The sequence below is a fragment of the Mustela putorius genome, unplaced genomic scaffold (genome assembly GCF_011764305.1).
Source record: "Mustela putorius furo isolate JIRA1106 unplaced genomic scaffold, ASM1176430v1.1 tig00003942_pilon_pilon_pilon, whole genome shotgun sequence".
Classification (NCBI taxonomy): domain Eukaryota; kingdom Metazoa; phylum Chordata; class Mammalia; order Carnivora; family Mustelidae; genus Mustela; species Mustela putorius.
The window spans coordinates 6,979,100-6,996,864 of record NW_025422087.1 but is presented as its reverse complement, the minus strand read 5'-3'; the positions used below and the strand labels follow the sequence as shown (position 1 = coordinate 6,996,864).

The window sequence follows — 17,765 nt, the reverse complement described above, 5'->3', positions numbered from 1 at the left end:
TTATTGATTATATAAATAAAAATTAATTCTCACTTGGGGTTCAGATTATAATAACTATTATTCTCTGAAACATATGTGTGGATGTTTTTTACTAAGATAAAAATGACTTCATAGAATAAATTTTAAAATGAAAGAAAGTATATTTTAGTTATAGTATTTTTACTGTTCTCATTAATTACAGTGTCAATGTTCTACTATGAAAGACATGTATAGCCTATGTAGTTCACATACATATATGCATTTTATATATTTATGTGTGTAATACAAATGAAAAACAAATTATTCTGTATTTAAAATTTGTACTCCAATGAAATAATTGTTAATGATTATTTCTCATCCATTAAATCTGTCTGAACTCATTTGAGCATTTCCTAATTAAAGATAAATATTTTAAAGTGAAGAAGTCTCCTCAAATTTCCCTAGGGTCTTTGACATAAAAATTATTTTAACAAAGGTTGTAGTAGGTTTCTAAATTCAGGGATTCAACAAGGAAGAAATCATCTCTTTGGGTTAAAATAGCTGAACTAAAAAAAAAAAATAATCTCATGTAGGCTAAACCCACAATATAACCTGGAGTGTGTGGGATCTGGAATGTTTAAAACACAGATTAAACTAATTTTGCTGAAAAAAAAAAAAAGGAAAGGAACTATAAAAAATGAACAAACTAACAAATGAATATTTATATGGTTGCTTTATAAACAGGATTATCTACCAAAGGATACAGATGGCTTAGAAATTTACTGTAAAATGTAGATAATCAATATTAGGAATTTGAAAAGACCAAAGATAAAAGTCTAACATTTAAATGGCAAAATGTTTACCAGGAAGTTCCAGGAAGTTTAAAGGGCAGTAAAACAAAGCACAGCATGAATCAATCAAAACAATGTTGGAATGTCCTACCAGTTACTTCTATTAAATTTTTTTAACAGTGTATCTCACTGAGGGTAATGATCCTCTGGTCATTATAAGGACTTCACAAGGCCCAGCTCTAACAAAACTTTGAGACCCACCTATCATTTTGGCTTCTTCTTCAGTTAGCGTTTTACTCAGATACGTTTTCTTCACTCTCAATGTGTTTCCTGAAGGGAGAACAGCTCCTGTCACTGGCATGGGAGGCTCACCATCTTTCTGCTGCAAGCTATCCGCTATTACTAAGAAGGCCCGTAAACCAATGTTCATTCTCTGTAAGAGATAATGTGTTCACGATAAAAAGAAAAACCCATTATAGTTGCATTAAACAATCAGTCTTTGAGAGAACTTAGCACGGCTTGCTATCTACATTAGTATGAGAAAGTAATTTAAAAGGCAAAAGACTTTAGGTCAAACCTACGAACCTAAAATTATGTTTCTGTCACTGTTTGTTGGCACACTACTAGAAAACCAGCAGAAAGATTTTTGCTCTACTTGGAGGGTATATGTTTGAGATGATCATACTCATGCTGTTTTGGTGCACTTCAAATGCAAAGGCAGCCATCTTCTGGAGCAGCTGCAGCTAAAGTAAACTGAGGTAAACTAGGGACTCATAGATCTCCTGGATGGAGAGAGATGCCACATGTGTTAATTCACAAAGACCAAATAAAAACAACAGGAATTCCAACTGTGAATCACAAAACACAGACGGTCTGCTCTGAATTGCGGGATGATGACTCTTGATTCAAAAAGACTGGTAAGTTTGAAAATGAATTTTAAAAATTCCATGCCGCTGAACTTGTTACTGATAAAACACATGGGCTTCAAAGAAGAAATGCCATTCTGAACCAGATCATTATCTTCCTCTGGCTCAGGTAAGGGATAATACTGGCTCTGAAAGATGACTCGGTGAGATAGTTGCTACCAGTAACAATGTCTTAAAATGTCAGAAGGTACTAAAACATCTGTATTTCCTTAACAGCCATGTGTAACACATTTATACTCATATTTTCATCAAGTAATATGTGAAAACATATTATAGGAAGTAATAAGTTTCCAAAGTAGGCTCCTATCTAAAGCAGAAAATAAAACTTATTACTATCAACAAGATAATCTACTGAGTCCCTAAAAGGTATCCAGAATTGTTCATTAAATTGACCATTTTAAAATAGCCTTGCTAGGAATGTACAATTTTTAAAATAGCCTTGCTAGGAACGTATAATTATTCCCATTTTTCAGGTGAAGTAGTTAGAAAGCCAAACTTCCAAGTCAGGTTTGTCCAAACTGTCTATTCTGTGGTATATAATTATATTCTATAACAAAAAATAATGTTGTATTCATTTTGAAACTGTTCAGGCCCCAAGGAAAGATGATATTTCAGCTAGGACTTGAACATCTGTACTGATGCAATGTGTACTTTCTGATTTCATAGCCTTTAATAATATTCTCTCCCTCGTTTCTAGAATGAAAGAGCATTAACTTTAAAATAATTAACTGGGCATGAAAGTCCATTCATTTCCTCATTTATTTTAGTAGTTCATGAAATGCGTTCTAGGCTTGTGTATTCTTCTCAAGACATAGCACTGTTTTGGGTGAGGAAGTAGAATGTTCAACTCAGGAAAGGCAATATCAGTAGAAGAGCCATGGATTGACGGAAATGGTCAAGCCTCAATTATTTGCAAGTGGTTTAACCAGTTTATGAACCACCCCAGCCCGTTGTCTCTGCTTTCCTTCTCTCAGGATAACACTAAGTGCAGAAGTAATTGGGATAGTTTGGGACACATATTTTTTACTTCATCTCATAAACAATTCCTTTTTGTATTTTATATAGTTCTGCATTGTACTACTCCCTTTTTATTATCTGTCTGGTCTTAAGAAATTATTTAACTTTCCGAAGTCCAAGTTTCAGCTTTCTTTCTGTAAAAGGAGGGTAATAATTCCTATTGATCATACAGGGCTATGGTGAAGATTAGTGCTCTTGCTGGTAATTATATATTTGTAGGTTAGAATCTCTATTTTTTATTATTTTTATTTATTATTATTATTTTTTAAATTTATTTGAGAGAGAAAGCATGAGAAAGGGGAGGGTCAGAGGGAGAGGCAGACTCCCTGCTGAGCAGGGAGCCCTATGCGGGACTCAGTCCTGGGACTCCAGGATCATGACTTAACCTAAAGGCAGTGGCTTAACCAACTAAACTACCCAGGTGTCTCTAGAATCTCTCAAGTTTATTGAGACATAATTCACACAGAGTAACACACACTTTTTTGTTGTTGTTGTATGGTTCTTTGAATTCTGAGAAACCTATATGGTCAGGTAAAACTGCCGTCAAAGTCAAGATATAAAATTATTTCCAATATCCCAGAAAGTTCCCTTGTGCCTCTTTACAGTCAGTGGACACCCCCCCAACCCAGCATCTGACAATCGTTGTCTAATTTCTGCCTGATAGTTTTGCCTTTTCCAGAACGGAATCAAACAGTACATAGCCTTTGTGTTTTGCTTCTTTCATTTAATGTCAAGCTTTTGCGATGTTGTTGCAAAATCAGTAGTGTGTCCCTGTTCACTGCTGAATAGTATTCCACTGTAGTATAGTATTCCACTGTATTAAGGATGTCTGACTTGTTATGAACTTAGTTGTTGAATGTTAATTCCTCTCCTATTTTTAGTGGCTGTCACTAAGTTGCTATAAATATTCATACACACCCTTTTGGACTTTTGGAGTTTTAATATCTCCAGGATAAATGCCTTGGGGTATAAAAGTTGGATCCTATGGTAAGTAAGTGTATATTTAACCTTAAAAGAAATTCCCAAACTGTTTTCTAAAATGATTGTGTATTTCTGCATTCTCACCAAAGTAGTATGAAATTCCAAATGCTCTAAGTCTTTCTCAGTACATCTCACTGTGGTTTTAACTTGCATTTCCACAATGGTTAACAATGTGGAACATCTTTTCATAAGTTTTTCGGTCATTTGTATTTCTTCTTCGGGGAACAGGCTCTTCATTTCACCCATTTAAAAAACTGGGTTGTTTCTTTTTCCACTGTTGAATTGTAAGAGGTCTTCATATTCTGGGTACAAATGCCTTACCAATATGTGTTTTACAAGTATTTTTGCCCAGTCAGTGGCTCTATGCTTATTTAATAACAGTATTTATTAAAGTGCAGACATTTTTAATTTTGATGACGTTTATCAATTTTTCTCTTTTGTAATTTATGATTTTTGTGTCCTAAGAAATTTTCACCCAACCAAAGTCACAAAGATTTTTATCCTCTGTTTTCTTCTAGAAGATTTACAATGTTGGATTCTACCTTTAGGTTTATGATTCATTTTGACTTAATTTTTGCTCACTGTGCAAATTATGGGCTGAATTTCATTATTTTGCAAGTGGCTATCCAATGGTCCAGCACCATTCCTTGAAAAGACGACACTTTATTCATCGAAACAGCTTCAAACTGTTGTTGAAAACAAACTGACCATCGATGCATAGATCTTTTTCTGGATTCTCTGTTCTGTTCCATTGGTCTTGACATTACCTCTTCGGCCAGAATGATACTACTAGAGCTTTATAGTAAGTTTTGAAACCAGGACATGCTAGTCCTCCAATTTTCTTTTTTTTCTGAATTATTCTAGCTCCTGATAGTTTCCACATAACTTTTAGAATGATTTTATTGATTTCTACATAAAATGCTATAGGGATTTTAATTGGGATTATTATTGGCTTTAGAGTTTAATACATAGATTAATTTGGGGACAACTGAGCTTTTTGCAATCTTAAATATTTCAGTCTACAAACAGTATTTCTCTCCATTTATTTTGGTTGTCTATGATTTTTCTCAAAGTTTTTTAGTTTGCAGTATATAAACCTTATACATAATTTGTTAAATTTATTGAGTTTTTGTTTTCATTGCTATTGTAAGTTGTTCAATTTCTATTTTTATTACCATAATATAAAAATACATTGTTTTTATATATTTATCTTTTTTTTTTTTCAAGTAGGCTCCACACACAACATCACAACCCTGAGATCAAGAAATCGCATGTTGTTTTGACTGAGCCAGCTTGGAAGTCCCTATATTCTTATCTTGTAACCTACAAACTTTCTAAAAGGATTTGTTAATTATTGTTTTCGGTAGATTCTTTGATATTTTCTACATAGGCAATCATGTTGTTGGTGAATAAAGAGTTTTATTTCTTCATTCCCATTCCATATGCCTTTTATTTCTTCTTTTTGCCTCTGGGACTCACCAGGACCCCAGGTCCATGTAATTTTAGGTCAAGGCAAGAATGAGAGAAATGGATGACCTAGAAACTTCTCACAGATGAGTAAATTCTTATGATGAGGAGGATGCATATAGGAAACCATCTTAGTCTGAACTAAAATGAGACATGTAACTGGAAACTATTTAACTATTGTGGGACACTATAGACTTCGTAGTAAGAGAATCCTTTACATCTCCAGGCCTTGTTCCACAAGCTATTTCCAAAATATTATTTAAGACACAAATTGCATATATCCCTTGAGAAGCTGTGCCCTAAAACATATTAGATCAAGTGTGTGAGTCTGCTTTATAGACTCTTCTCCCCCTTGTGTGTGTTATTTAGGGGGGTCATAAATATGCCTTTAAGCTTCTAATTAACAACTACTGATAAACTCTCCCATAACCCTATAAGCCCAAGAGAAATGGAAGAAGATACTCAAACATCTTTTTGTAGTTTTGAACATTAAAACCCCCAAATTTCCAACTGCTCTGCACAAAGAGGGTATCTAATCACTGACTGAAGTCTATTCATTCAAAACCTGACTTCTGAAATTCCATTATCCATACTATTTAGTCACATAACATGGACAGAAACAAACAGAAGACTTTTTAGAGAAATGTCCTTTGTCCTTTTCCCCAAAGTTGTGAAGTAAAGGTATGGCTCTGTCCATACATGCTCTGTTGCAAGTACATAAAAGGATCATTCATACCTCTGGATTGAGACTGAAAGCTTTTGCTGGTTTTCCCACACAAAGAAAATCAAAAATAATTTCTTTCATTGCAAAATCTAAACGTTCCTGTAGTGAAAAAGAGAAAACAAAACAAAGATGTTAAAATACAAGTTCAATGCAAAATGTCTATTTTTATTCTAAGCACCAAACAGGTGGCTGCTAAAAGAAGCAAGACACTGCTCAATTTCGTGCATCAAGAGAAACCCTGTAGGAAGACCGTGCCCACTGGAAGCTTGGGTGAAGCTGCCTCTGTTTTCATGGGTTGTGCAAGGATGCTTTCATTATATAATATGTGGAATTAGCCTCTAAAGCATGGAATGGCTAACGACAAAACAAAAACAGAAGCAAATCCCCCCAAAATGAGAACCCCAAACACCATGGAGGCTTATCCATAGTCTCAATACTTCCTCCTTGTGTAGCAAATGCTGATAACTTCTTGAAACTCAGTTTAAAATGTATTTTTAGAAATACCACTGCAAAATGACCATTTTCTCTTATCCTCTAACATTTCAAATCCCTTGGCTCATATTTTAATGGACAATTCTGCAAGGGAAGTGAATAATCAACAAATAAGATATGCAATGGTACTTAAGTAGGGAAGCATAAGACGGATGCTAATAGCTAGAGACAGTGGCCACTATGATAGGACAGGTTCAATTTACATGACATAGTCCAGAATAATCAAAGTACATTCTCAGCCACATGATAACTATATGCAGAAAAATCACATTAATTCATCTGCCTGCAAAGCAAGGAATGTCTTTTCCCTAAGTGCACATATTACAGAGGCATCTCATTATACCAAACACACAGAGAGATATCTAATATTAAGTCGTCTGTGAAGTAACAACTGAACCTTATATCTTTAAATCAGTATCAATTGTACCTAACAGTAATTTCATGCCTATAATTTCTCCTTATCCACATGGCATTCTGAAGTACAACAGGCAAGAATCTCGCCTACATTCTACAAATAAAGAAACAGAAGAAAGAGGTTCTCTGACTTGTGAACGGTACGGAGCTGGCTTGTGGCAGAGGATGAAAGGGAAAAATGATCTTTTCCCCTTGTTCTGTAAATGGTAAGGAAGTCAAAGGTGGAACATAACAATTCACCCACAAAGTGTTTTAAAAAGTAAAAATTTTGGGTCTATAAAGTAAACTAAATACTAAAAACCATGTTTATTATTATTGGACCCAATTTTAAAGGAAATTAATACCTGCAAAGTTCTTAGAAAAGTTCTTGGCAAAGAGTAAGTGCTTAAGAAATGCTAATATTCCTATTTCACTCTTCTTTCTCACAGGGTGAAAGAACATTTTTATTTACTCTTCAAATTTCACAAAATCATCTTTTGATTTCCTCCAAACATCACACGCCTTGCTTCCTCCTGACTTGCAGAATCCAGAGCTGAGAATCATGACAAAACTGGGACTAGGAGTCAAGAGACCCTTTTACTAATAGGCTCTGTGACTTTAGATGTCTCACCCAAACTCTGTCTCTCAGTTCCGTCATTTGTCAAATGCTGAAAACATTTGACGTACACGTCACTATTTGTTTGGAAGAAAAAAAAAAGCCATGTGTGAAAACACTCACAAAACCATTCTGAAAACTCTTTACACATAAGGTACTACTTTAAACTCTTCATCTGGTAGTACTTCCTAGGAAAGAGACTGGCTACTTGAAGGCAATTAGATCACTCCTACTGCCAGAAGCTTCTCCATTACCTGGGCAATGAACTGGATGATTTTCACAAAGATGTTCAGAGGCATATCCCTTGGCACCACACCACGGGACCCTTTGGGGAAAAGTGTTGTGATGATGGTTATAAGACGGCTGAAAGATAGGAAGAAAAAAAGAGAAGACAAGCAAGATTGGCTGAGCTCCAGTTCTGTAAGGGAAAATGGCAGATGTTTCATCTTATCTATGTATCAGAGAGAATTCGGAAAAAGAAAACAAACCACTTCATCCCTTTCCATTAGCATAATTACTCTATGAAAAGTTTTCTGCAAAACTAAGGGCAGTTGGAAAATAAAAGCCATTTGCTTTGCTAACATGGTGAATGCAGTCTTGGACATGGAGCCTCTTGATCCCGGTAGAGGCTGAAATTTCTGTTAACAGCTGCTGAGCAATGACTAAGAAAAGCTTGAAAATGTCTTTACCACTTATATCTTTTAGAAACTGTCAACTTTGAATGGTTACTAGTTTGGTTAGTATAGGTAGCAATAAAAATAAATCACCTCATTGGCTGAAAAATGGTTACCATTAACTCAGGGATGTAGTTAATTAACCAAAACCAGCTCCTTACCTCTGAGTGGCTGTGTTGCTTTCACATTTAATTCGAATCATGTAAACCCAAAGTAATCTGTACAGAGATTCCAGCGCAACTCGAGCCATCTTGGGGTCTTTATTCTATGACAGAAACCAAGATGTAAGATAGCATTAGATTTAAGATTTAATTTTAAGCTTAAGTGGAAAAAAAAAGATTAAATGGTAATATATGGAGAATACTTTTTCTGAATTCCTAGACATGCAGGGCCCCTATGAGGCACCTGAATCCTTTGGGATTTGTGGGGTATGTGACTTCAGGTGCCCATTGGGTAAATAATCTATGAGGAAGGATCTAAATGGTCATGAGGGCAGGACAGAGTAGTTCAGGGGGAAATCATGTCACTCTCTCCTTTGCCATATGAATGCTTGAAATTGTCTTCTTCCTCCAGCCCTAGGAAGCCTGTATTCTCTAGCATTAAGAGAGAATCAATGTTCTCTGTCTATAATTGATTATGCTCTTTTTGCTTTGATTCCCGAAACTTCCCAGGTCCTCATCTAATTACTCATAAATATTTATGGAGATGAATGTATACTAAGCAGGGTGTTAGGACATGGGATATAGAGATAAAAGATAATCCCCTTCCTTAAGTTGTTCACAACCTCTGGTGGATGAGAGATAGATAATAAGCAATCAACTCTTAAGGCAGTAGAAAAAACTGGTAGGGAGAGGAGCTAGAGAATGGAAAGAAGAGTAAGCGATGGAAAACTTAAGGAGGGTCAGGAAAAATTTCCAGGGACAGATGAAAACTCAGATGAACTTTAATTCATTCATTTACTCATGTGTTCATTCAACCAAACATCTGAGTGGCTACAGTGGGCCAGGTCCTGTGTTTGGCACAGTGTGAAACTGTGAACAGTGTAGAAAGATGATGGGAATAGGGAACACTTGGAAACTAAGAGAGCTGGAGAAGATGGGTCATGTTTGAGAACCTGGGAACAATTCATACATCAGAGCATGGGGCCAGGTGAAAGAGTAGAGGTTGATGAGGTCTGGGAGGAAGGCAGGGGTCCCATCTGGGACCCCACTTGCCATGATTACTAAAAAGACCAGGGTTCTTATGAGGTGACGGGACACCACTAAGATCAAGGAGACCACGGAAGAAGATCCTGCATACAGTGTGGGGAAAGGAGCAGAGGCGGGCAGACCAGCTATGGCAGAGATGCTGGCTTCCAGGCAATAACAAGCCATAGAGGAAAGAATTGATCCTTTCCCCACTGCCCATCTTACCCTAATTATATTCCTCTTGATTTAAAAATCACGGGTTGGGTGGTTTATCTGATGCCTGTGGGATCCAGGCAACATTTCTTGGCAGGGCATAACTGACCGATCAATATGTGGTTTCTGCCTCCTTTTCCTCTAGTCTCCTACAAGCTCCCTAAACTCTAGCTAGACCATGTTCATTCCATTTCCATGTCAGGAGTGGGTATCTTTTTTTTTTTTAATATTTTATTTATTTGATAAGAAAGAGAGAGCATGCACAAGCAGTGGGGAGCGGAAGGCAGAGGGAGAAGGAGAAAGAGGCTCCCTATTGAGCAGGGAGCCCAATGTGGGGTTCCATCCCAGGACCCTGGGATCATGACCTGGGACGAAGGCAGATGCTTAATGAACTAAGCCACCCAGGCACCCCTGGGTGAACCCTACCCCTTCACAGTCTACTTGAATGTCCCTCCTTTGTGCAGACTCTCTGGTTCCTCCCCAGTCCTCAACCCCATCCCACTAAAGCTAATTATTCTGTCCTGAGTGTCTTCTGACTTTCATACAACCTCTAGCATACAACCTTATTTAGATGTCCAAAAGGAAGGGGAATTGTTTACCTTGACATCTATTACAATTTCCAGCATTCTTCAGGGGGTCGATAAATGTGTGCTGAACAGTATTTAAATGTCACTCTTAACTTTCTTACAGGTTTTTTGCTTTTATGTGACTTTTCCACCCTTACTCATTTTTTTATCTTGTCATAATTGCTTTAGCTCTTTTATTCTTAGTGTAGATAATTTAGATACTGATTTTTATAGAATTCATAAGTGTTTAGATAAAGTTCATTTCTAGACTATTTATGTAAATAAATTCTATGGAAAAAGCAATTAAGAATTTTTTTAGCTTTAGGAGAAATAGAATAAAATTTTGGTGTGATCATTATAAAATTCTAGATTTCTACATGCTTTCAGGTCTGTTCTTAGAGTTTGTCTTATTAGTCTGTCTATTCACAGGCCAATTAATATCAATTAAGTTTTGAGGCTTTAAAATGTGTTTTATTACCATATTGTGCACCAGAAACCAGTATTATACTGTTATATTAAGTAACTGGAATTTAAATAAGAACTTAAAAAAATAAAACAAATGTGTTTTATTATCTGGTATGGACTATCTTCCATCCTCCACTAGTTTCTTTTTTTTCTTTTTCTTTTTAAAGGGTTTTATCAGATATTTTTCCATGTTTATTCTTTCAAATAAACTTTATAACTACTTTTCCAGCTGTAGGAAGAAAAAGACCACAACTTTCTAAAGCATATACTGATATATAAAGAATTACAATTTGCCTGTTTGATTTGCATGCTTGGTTATATAAATGAAGTTTAAGTAAACTACTAAACTGATAAAGTTACATTTAAAATATTCTGTCATTAAAAACTTGGGGAATTCTAATTATCCTTACTCCAATCCCTCCAACTTAGTAAATGTCTCTGATGTGCTTACATGGTGGTTAAATGCAGACTCTAGGCACACACTGCCTGGGTTTGAATCCATCCTTGCTCTGCAATTTATTAGTGGTGTGGTCAGCCTCAGGGAAGCTCCTCATAGGAACATTGAGAATTAAATGAGCTAATGCATATAGGATATTTAGCACTGTTCTTGTCCATAGTAACTATTATTACATACAAAGCACCAGGATCTAGCAGCAAACATGCTCTGATTTGGGGGAGCTTCCATTCCAGTAGAGATGTTTCTTCCTTTGTTAATTTCTCTATATTAGTATATGTATTTTATATTTTGCATAGTGTATCATTCAAAATTCTCTCATGTGCTTTATCTCATACTGTGAATCATGATGGGGTAGGGCAAACATCACCTAAGCTTTATTAAGGAGATTAACAGAGATCTCTAGTTTAAACAATTCATAGTGCTGGCTTCTGTTTAATTTCAATTTTTTTTCCATTTTATTTTATTTCCTTTCAGTGTTCCAAAATTCATTGTTTATGCACCACACCCAGTGCTCCATGCAATATGTGCCCCCCTTAATACCCGCCACCAGGCTCACTTATCTCCCCACTACCCTCCCCTCCAAAACCTTCAGTTTGTTTCTCAGAGTCCACAGTCTCTCATGGTTCTTCTCCCCCTCTGATTTCCCACATCTCACTTCTCCTCTCCTTCACCCAATGTCCTCTGTGTATGTTCCACAAGTAAGTGAAACCATATGATACTTGACTCTGCTTGACTTATTTCACTCAGCTTAATCCCCTCTAGTCCCGTCCATGTTGATACAAAAGTTGGGTATTCACCCTTTCTGATGGAGGCACAACGCTCCATTGTATATATGGACCACATCTTCTTTATCCATTCGTCCACTGAAGGGCATCTTGGTTCTTTCTGCAGTTTGGCAACTGTGGCCATTGCTGCTATGAACATTGGGGTACAGGGGGCCCTTCTTTTCATTACATCTGTATCTTTGGGATAAATACCTAGTAGTGCAATTGCAGGGTCATAGGGTAGCTCTACTTTTAATTTCTTAAGGAATCTCCACACTGTTTTCCAAAAGGGCTGCACCAACTGACATTCCCACCAACAGTGTAAGAGGGTTCCCCTTTCTCCACATCCTCTCCAATACACATTGTTTACTGTCTTGTTAATTTTGGTCATTCTAACTGGTGTAAGGTGGTATCTCAAAGTGGTTTTGATTTGAATCTCCCTGATGGTAATGATGATGAACATTTTTTCATGTGTCTGTTAGCCATTTGTATGTCTTCTCTGGAGAAGTGTCTGTTCATGTCTTCTGCCCATTTTTTGATGTGATTATCCATTTTGCGTGTTGAGTTTGAGGAGTTCTTTATAGATCTTGGTGTTAGCCCTTTGTCTGTAGTGTCACTTGAGAATTCTATGGGTTGCTGCTTTGTTTTATTGACTGTTTCCTTTGCTGTTCAGAAGATTTTGATCTTGAAGAAGTCCCAAAAGTTCATTTTTGCTTTTGTTTCCTTTGCCTTTGGAGACATATCTTGAAAGAAGTTGCTGCTTCCCCAGAGTCTAAAGAGCCAAGTGGCTGACTTAAGTTTTCACTTTGTACTTGATTTTTAGCATTTCAAGGTGATATCACTGATCACCACAATCCCTCTTCAAATGCTTTTTTTTGCCCCTCTTCCATTCCTGGCATTGTCAAATGATATTCTTAAACTGCACCCATGACCATTTACTTCCCCACATTTAAAGTCCTTGAGTGGCTTCTAATCACTTCCTGGACATGACCAAATTCCATGATGTGGTACAGGAGGGGCCTTTGGCAATTTGGCTCCTCCATTACTACCTTCTACCTCCACCTTGGGCTTGGTGCATTACATGCCATTATACCTCTTCTGCAATTTCCTAAATGCCTTGAACACTTTCCTACTCCTGGTATATTTGGAAAATGTCTACTCTCTGGCAAGATTCAAGTAGGTGTCATCTCTTTTATTAAATTCCCTACTATTACAACCACTATGTATCCACCCCAGAAAGATTGCCAAGGGCCTCTGCTCTCTGCTTCCAGAATGCTGTTCTATCCCTTTACTTGTATATTTCTTAGCCGACAGCGAACTCCAGAATTCTGGTTTGTTCATTTTTGTGCCCTCATTGATTGCCAAACAGGAGATTATGAATAAATACCAGTTTTAAAAAAGCAGACTGTGAGTAGTAGCAAACAACTTGACCACAAGTAGGCAGAGAGGCAGGCAGAGAGAGACAGAGGAGGAAGCAGGCTCCCTGCTGAGCAGAGAGCCCGATGCGGGACTCGATCCCAGGACTCTGAGATCATGACCTGAGCCGAAGGCAGCGGCTTAACTCACTGAGCCACCCAGGCGCCCCACAAGACTTTTTTATATAGAAGTTATATAAGGAGGCAGTTCAAGAAAGTGACATGGAATGATCCTTAAATCACGAGGACACAACCAATTAATAGCTACATATGGAATAATTCCCTCTGGAAAGAACCCGAGTACTGGCTGAACAGCTACTTTTACATCAAGGAATAAAAGGGCCACAGGAAGATAGGCAGGAGAGGCAGTTACACAATCTTGACAAAACCCCACCCTAAGCGTGGTGACACAACATGAAGAGCGGTCTCAGTGAGGAGCATGGAGTTTGCACCCCACATTAGCCACCCCATATCTTAGGAACTGCAGCAGGGAAATGAGTCCCCAAAATGTGTGACTTTGAAAACCAGCAGGGCTTACATCCAGGAGAGCCATAAGGCTATAGGGAAAGAGATTCTGCTCTTAAAAGCCTCAGATGCAGATACACTCTCCCTGGGACAAGTACAAAATCAGCAGTTTGAGAAGAGCCTAGCCCATATGTGAAGAAGATAAAGTTGCTAATATTAAGGCATCTGCTAGAAGAGCAAAAGCCTGTTAGGACTCTGCACAGGGATGGAGGGACTGGTGGGTAATATTTTTACATTTGCTCTTTTTTTTTTTTTGATTTTATTTATTTATTTGTCATAGAGAGAGAAGCGAGAGCAAGCACAGGCAGACAGAGTGGCAGGCAGAGGCAGAGGGAGAAGCAGGCTCTCTGCCAAGCAAGGAGCCCGATGTGGGACTCGATCCCAGGACGCTGGGATCATGACCTGAGCCGAAGGCAGCTGCCCAACCAACTGAGCCACCCAGGCGTCCCTTTACATTTGCTCTTAATGTTGCTGGTGGCTGCACTGGGTAGTAATATTTTTGTACTCTCACTGTAACTGACCAGTGCCAAGGCCCACCTCCCATGCCACTGCCTTGGGCTTGACCCCTTGTGTTGTTCCCATAACCCTGTACCTGGCACTTGTGACTTGCCAAAGCCACCAGGAATGCAGAGCCCACACAGGGGATGCCCTGGAGTGCCAGGCTCTGGTGGCCAGGGGGACTGTATTTCTGGGCTCTATGAATCTTAAACAACCGGATAGACAGTTCCAGAGACACCCAAGAGCTAGGGCAATGCTAATCAATAAGGTTCATTGTTTACATAGGGCCACCTCTCTAATACTGGGAGAGACAGCTATTTTGCCTAACACATAAAAACAAACATAGAGAGTCAAGCAAAATGAGGAAACAGAGGAATATGTTCTAAACAAAAGAACAAGCTAAAAACCCCCTGGGGGGAGGACTTTAATTAAATGGAGATAAATAATTTGCCTGATAAGAAGTTAAGTGATGGTCATAAAGAAGCTCACTGTACTCGGGAAAAGAATGGAAGCACAGAAAGATTTCAACAAAGAGACAGAAAAGATTAGAAAATACCAAATGAAGTCACAAGCTGAAGAATACAATAACTTAAATGAAAAATACACTGAAAGTTTTAACAGCAGACTAAATGAAGAAGACAAAAGAATTAGTGATCTGGGCGACAGGGCAACAGAACTTAACCAAACAGGAAAGCAAAAAGAAAAAAAATTAAACAAGAAAACAAACATTCCTTAAGAGACCTGTAAGACAACATCAAGAAGAATAACATTCTGATTACAGGGCTTCCAGAGGGAGAGAGAGAGAAAGGGGTAGAAAACTTATTTAAAGGAATAATGGCTAATAAGTTCCCTAACCTGGGGAATGAAACAGACATTAAATCCAGGAAATCTAGAAGATTCCAAAGAAGATGAACCCCAAAAGACCCACACCAAGGCACACTGTAATTAAAATGTCAAAGTTAAAGACAAAGAATCTTAAAAACTGTGAGAGAAAAATAACATGTTATGAACAAAGGACATCAGGTCAATGAACAATAAATGTAAGATCATCACCAGATTCCTCAACAGAAACTTTGCAGGCCAAAAGAGAGTGGTATGATATATTAAGAGTGCTGAAAAGAAGAAGAGGAAAAAAAAAGACCCAACTTCCAACCAAAACACTCTACACACCAAGATTATCATTTAGAATTAAAAAAAGAGATAAAGATTTCTCCAGACAAGCAAAAGCTAAAGGAGATAATCATCATTAAATTGTCCCTAAAAGAAATGTTAAAACAAAGAGCACTAATTAGTAATAAGAAAACACATTAAAGTAAAAATCTCACTGGTAAAGGTAAATATATAGCAAAGAAAGTGGACTAATTACTTATAAAGCTAGTACGAGTGTTAAAAGAAATAGTAAAAATAACTATATTAATTAGTTAAGGGACATAAAAGCCAAAGAGATATAATATGTGACATCAAAAACATAAAAATGCAGAGTTTTAGAATATGTTCAAACTTAACTTGCTATCAACTTAAAATAGACTGTTAAATAATTAGGCTGAGCCTCATGGTAACCACAAAGCAAAAGCCTATAATACATACATAAATGATAATGAGAAAGGAATCTAAGCAGACCACCACAGAAAGTCAACAAATTGCAAGAAATCAAGAGAAGAGGGGAACAGAAACTATAAAACAGTCAGAAAAAAAATAAACAAAATGAAAATAAGTACATACTCATACCAACTACTTTAAATGCAAATGGACTAAGTGTTCCAATCAAAAGGCAGTTGCTGAATGGATAAAAAGACAAGACTCATCTATCTGCTGCCTATTTTTGATATAAAGACACATACAGACTGAAATGAAGGGATGGAAAAAGGTATTCCATGCCAATGGAAACCAAAAGAAAGCCTGGCAAGCTATACTTACATTAGACAAAACAGACTTGAAAACACAAACTGCAATAAAATAGTACTATGTTTGGGAAAGATACTTGATATGTGATCAAAGTGATCAATCCAACAAGAAAATTTAATATTTGTAAATATTTATGCACCCAACATAGAAGCATCTAAATATATAAAGCAAATATTAACAAACCTAAATGGAGAAATTGACAACAACCAACAACAGTAGGGGACTTTAATGCCCCCACTTACATCAATGGATAGATCATCCAGACAGAAAATCAATAAGGAAATACTGGCTTTAAGTCACATATTAGAATTTAAATGGCACATGATCAAGATGGACTTAATAGATATATACAGAACATTCTCTCTGAAGGCAGTAGTGTACACAATTCTACTCAAGTGCGCATGGAACATTTACCAGGAGAGATCATATATTAGGCCACAAAAGAAGTCTCAATAAGTTTAAGAAGACTGAAGTCATATCAAGTATCTTTCCCAAACATAGTACTATGAAACTAGAAAACAATTACAAAAAGAAAATTGGAAAAATCACAACTATGGGGGAGATTAAACAACATATTACTGAATAACCAATGGGTTGATGAAGAAATCAGAGAAATTTTAAAAATACCTTGAGATAAATGAAATGGATAAATAATAATGCCAAATCTATGGGACACAGCAAAAGCAGTTCTAAGATTATAATGATATAGGTTTATATCAAATAACAAGAAAAATATCAAGTAAACAACCTAACTTTAAACCTAACATGACTAGAAAAAGAACAGTTAAAACCCAAAGTTACCAGAAGGAAGGAAATAATAAAGATCAGAGTAGAAATAATGAACTAGAGACTAAAAAGACAATAGAGAAGATCAATGAAACTAACAGCTGGTTCTTTGAAAAGATAAACAAAATTGATGAGCTTTTGGCTAGACTAAGAAAAAAAGAGAGAGGGCTCAAATGAATAGAATCAGAAAATAAAGAGGAGAAATTATAATTGACACAAAAGAAATACAAAGGATCATAAGGGACTATTATGAACAATTATATGCCAAACAATTAGAAAACCTAGAAGAAATAAATTAATTCCTAGAAATATACCATCTTCCAAAACTGAATCATAAATAGAAAAATCTCAATAGAGCAATTACTACTAAAGAAGTTGAATCAGTAATAAAAAATACTCCCAACAAACAAAGATCCAGGACCAGATGGCTTTAACCAGTGAATTTTACAAAACCTTCAAAAAAGATTTAATACTAATACTTCTCAAAGTCTTCCAAAAAATTGAAGAGAAGAGAATACTCTCAAATTCATTTTATGAGGCCAACATGACCCTGATACCAAAACCAGTTAAGGACACACATGAAAAAAAGAAAAATTACAGGCCAATGTACCTGATCAACATAGATGCAAAAATCCTCAACAAAATGTTAGCAAACTGAATTCAATAATACATTAAAAGGATGCACCATGATCAAGTGGGATTTAAGCCAGGGATGGAAACATGGTTCAACATTTGTGAATCAATCAACATGAAAAACCATATTAACAAAATGAGGGATAAAATCACATGACTTCTCAAAAGATGCAGAAAAGCATTTGACAAATTCAATATCCATTTATGATAAAACAACAAACTGAGTACAGAGGCAATGTACTTCAAAACAGGAAGAGGTGATATATCACAAGTCCACAGAACATCATACTCAATGGTAAAATACTGAAATCT

At 36.6% G+C, this 17,765-nt stretch overlaps 1 protein-coding gene across 10 annotated transcripts in view; it reads right to left on the bottom strand.

The window, feature by feature from the left end:
• FRY (FRY microtubule binding protein) overlaps positions 1 to 17,765 on the bottom strand; it is a 433,556-nt gene that overhangs the window by 133,512 nt on the left and 282,279 nt on the right. For all 10 annotated transcript variants that reach the window (XM_045069583.1, XM_045069582.1, XM_045069576.1 and 7 more), the window contains 4 exons: positions 8,201 to 8,304; positions 7,620 to 7,728; positions 5,877 to 5,963; positions 1,011 to 1,182 (listed from right to left, as the gene is read on the bottom strand). In XM_045069583.1, the coding sequence (XP_044925518.1) occupies positions 1,011 to 1,182; positions 5,877 to 5,963; positions 7,620 to 7,728; positions 8,201 to 8,304 (472 nt within the window). The remainder of the gene's footprint in view (positions 1 to 1,010; positions 1,183 to 5,876; positions 5,964 to 7,619; positions 7,729 to 8,200; positions 8,305 to 17,765) is intronic.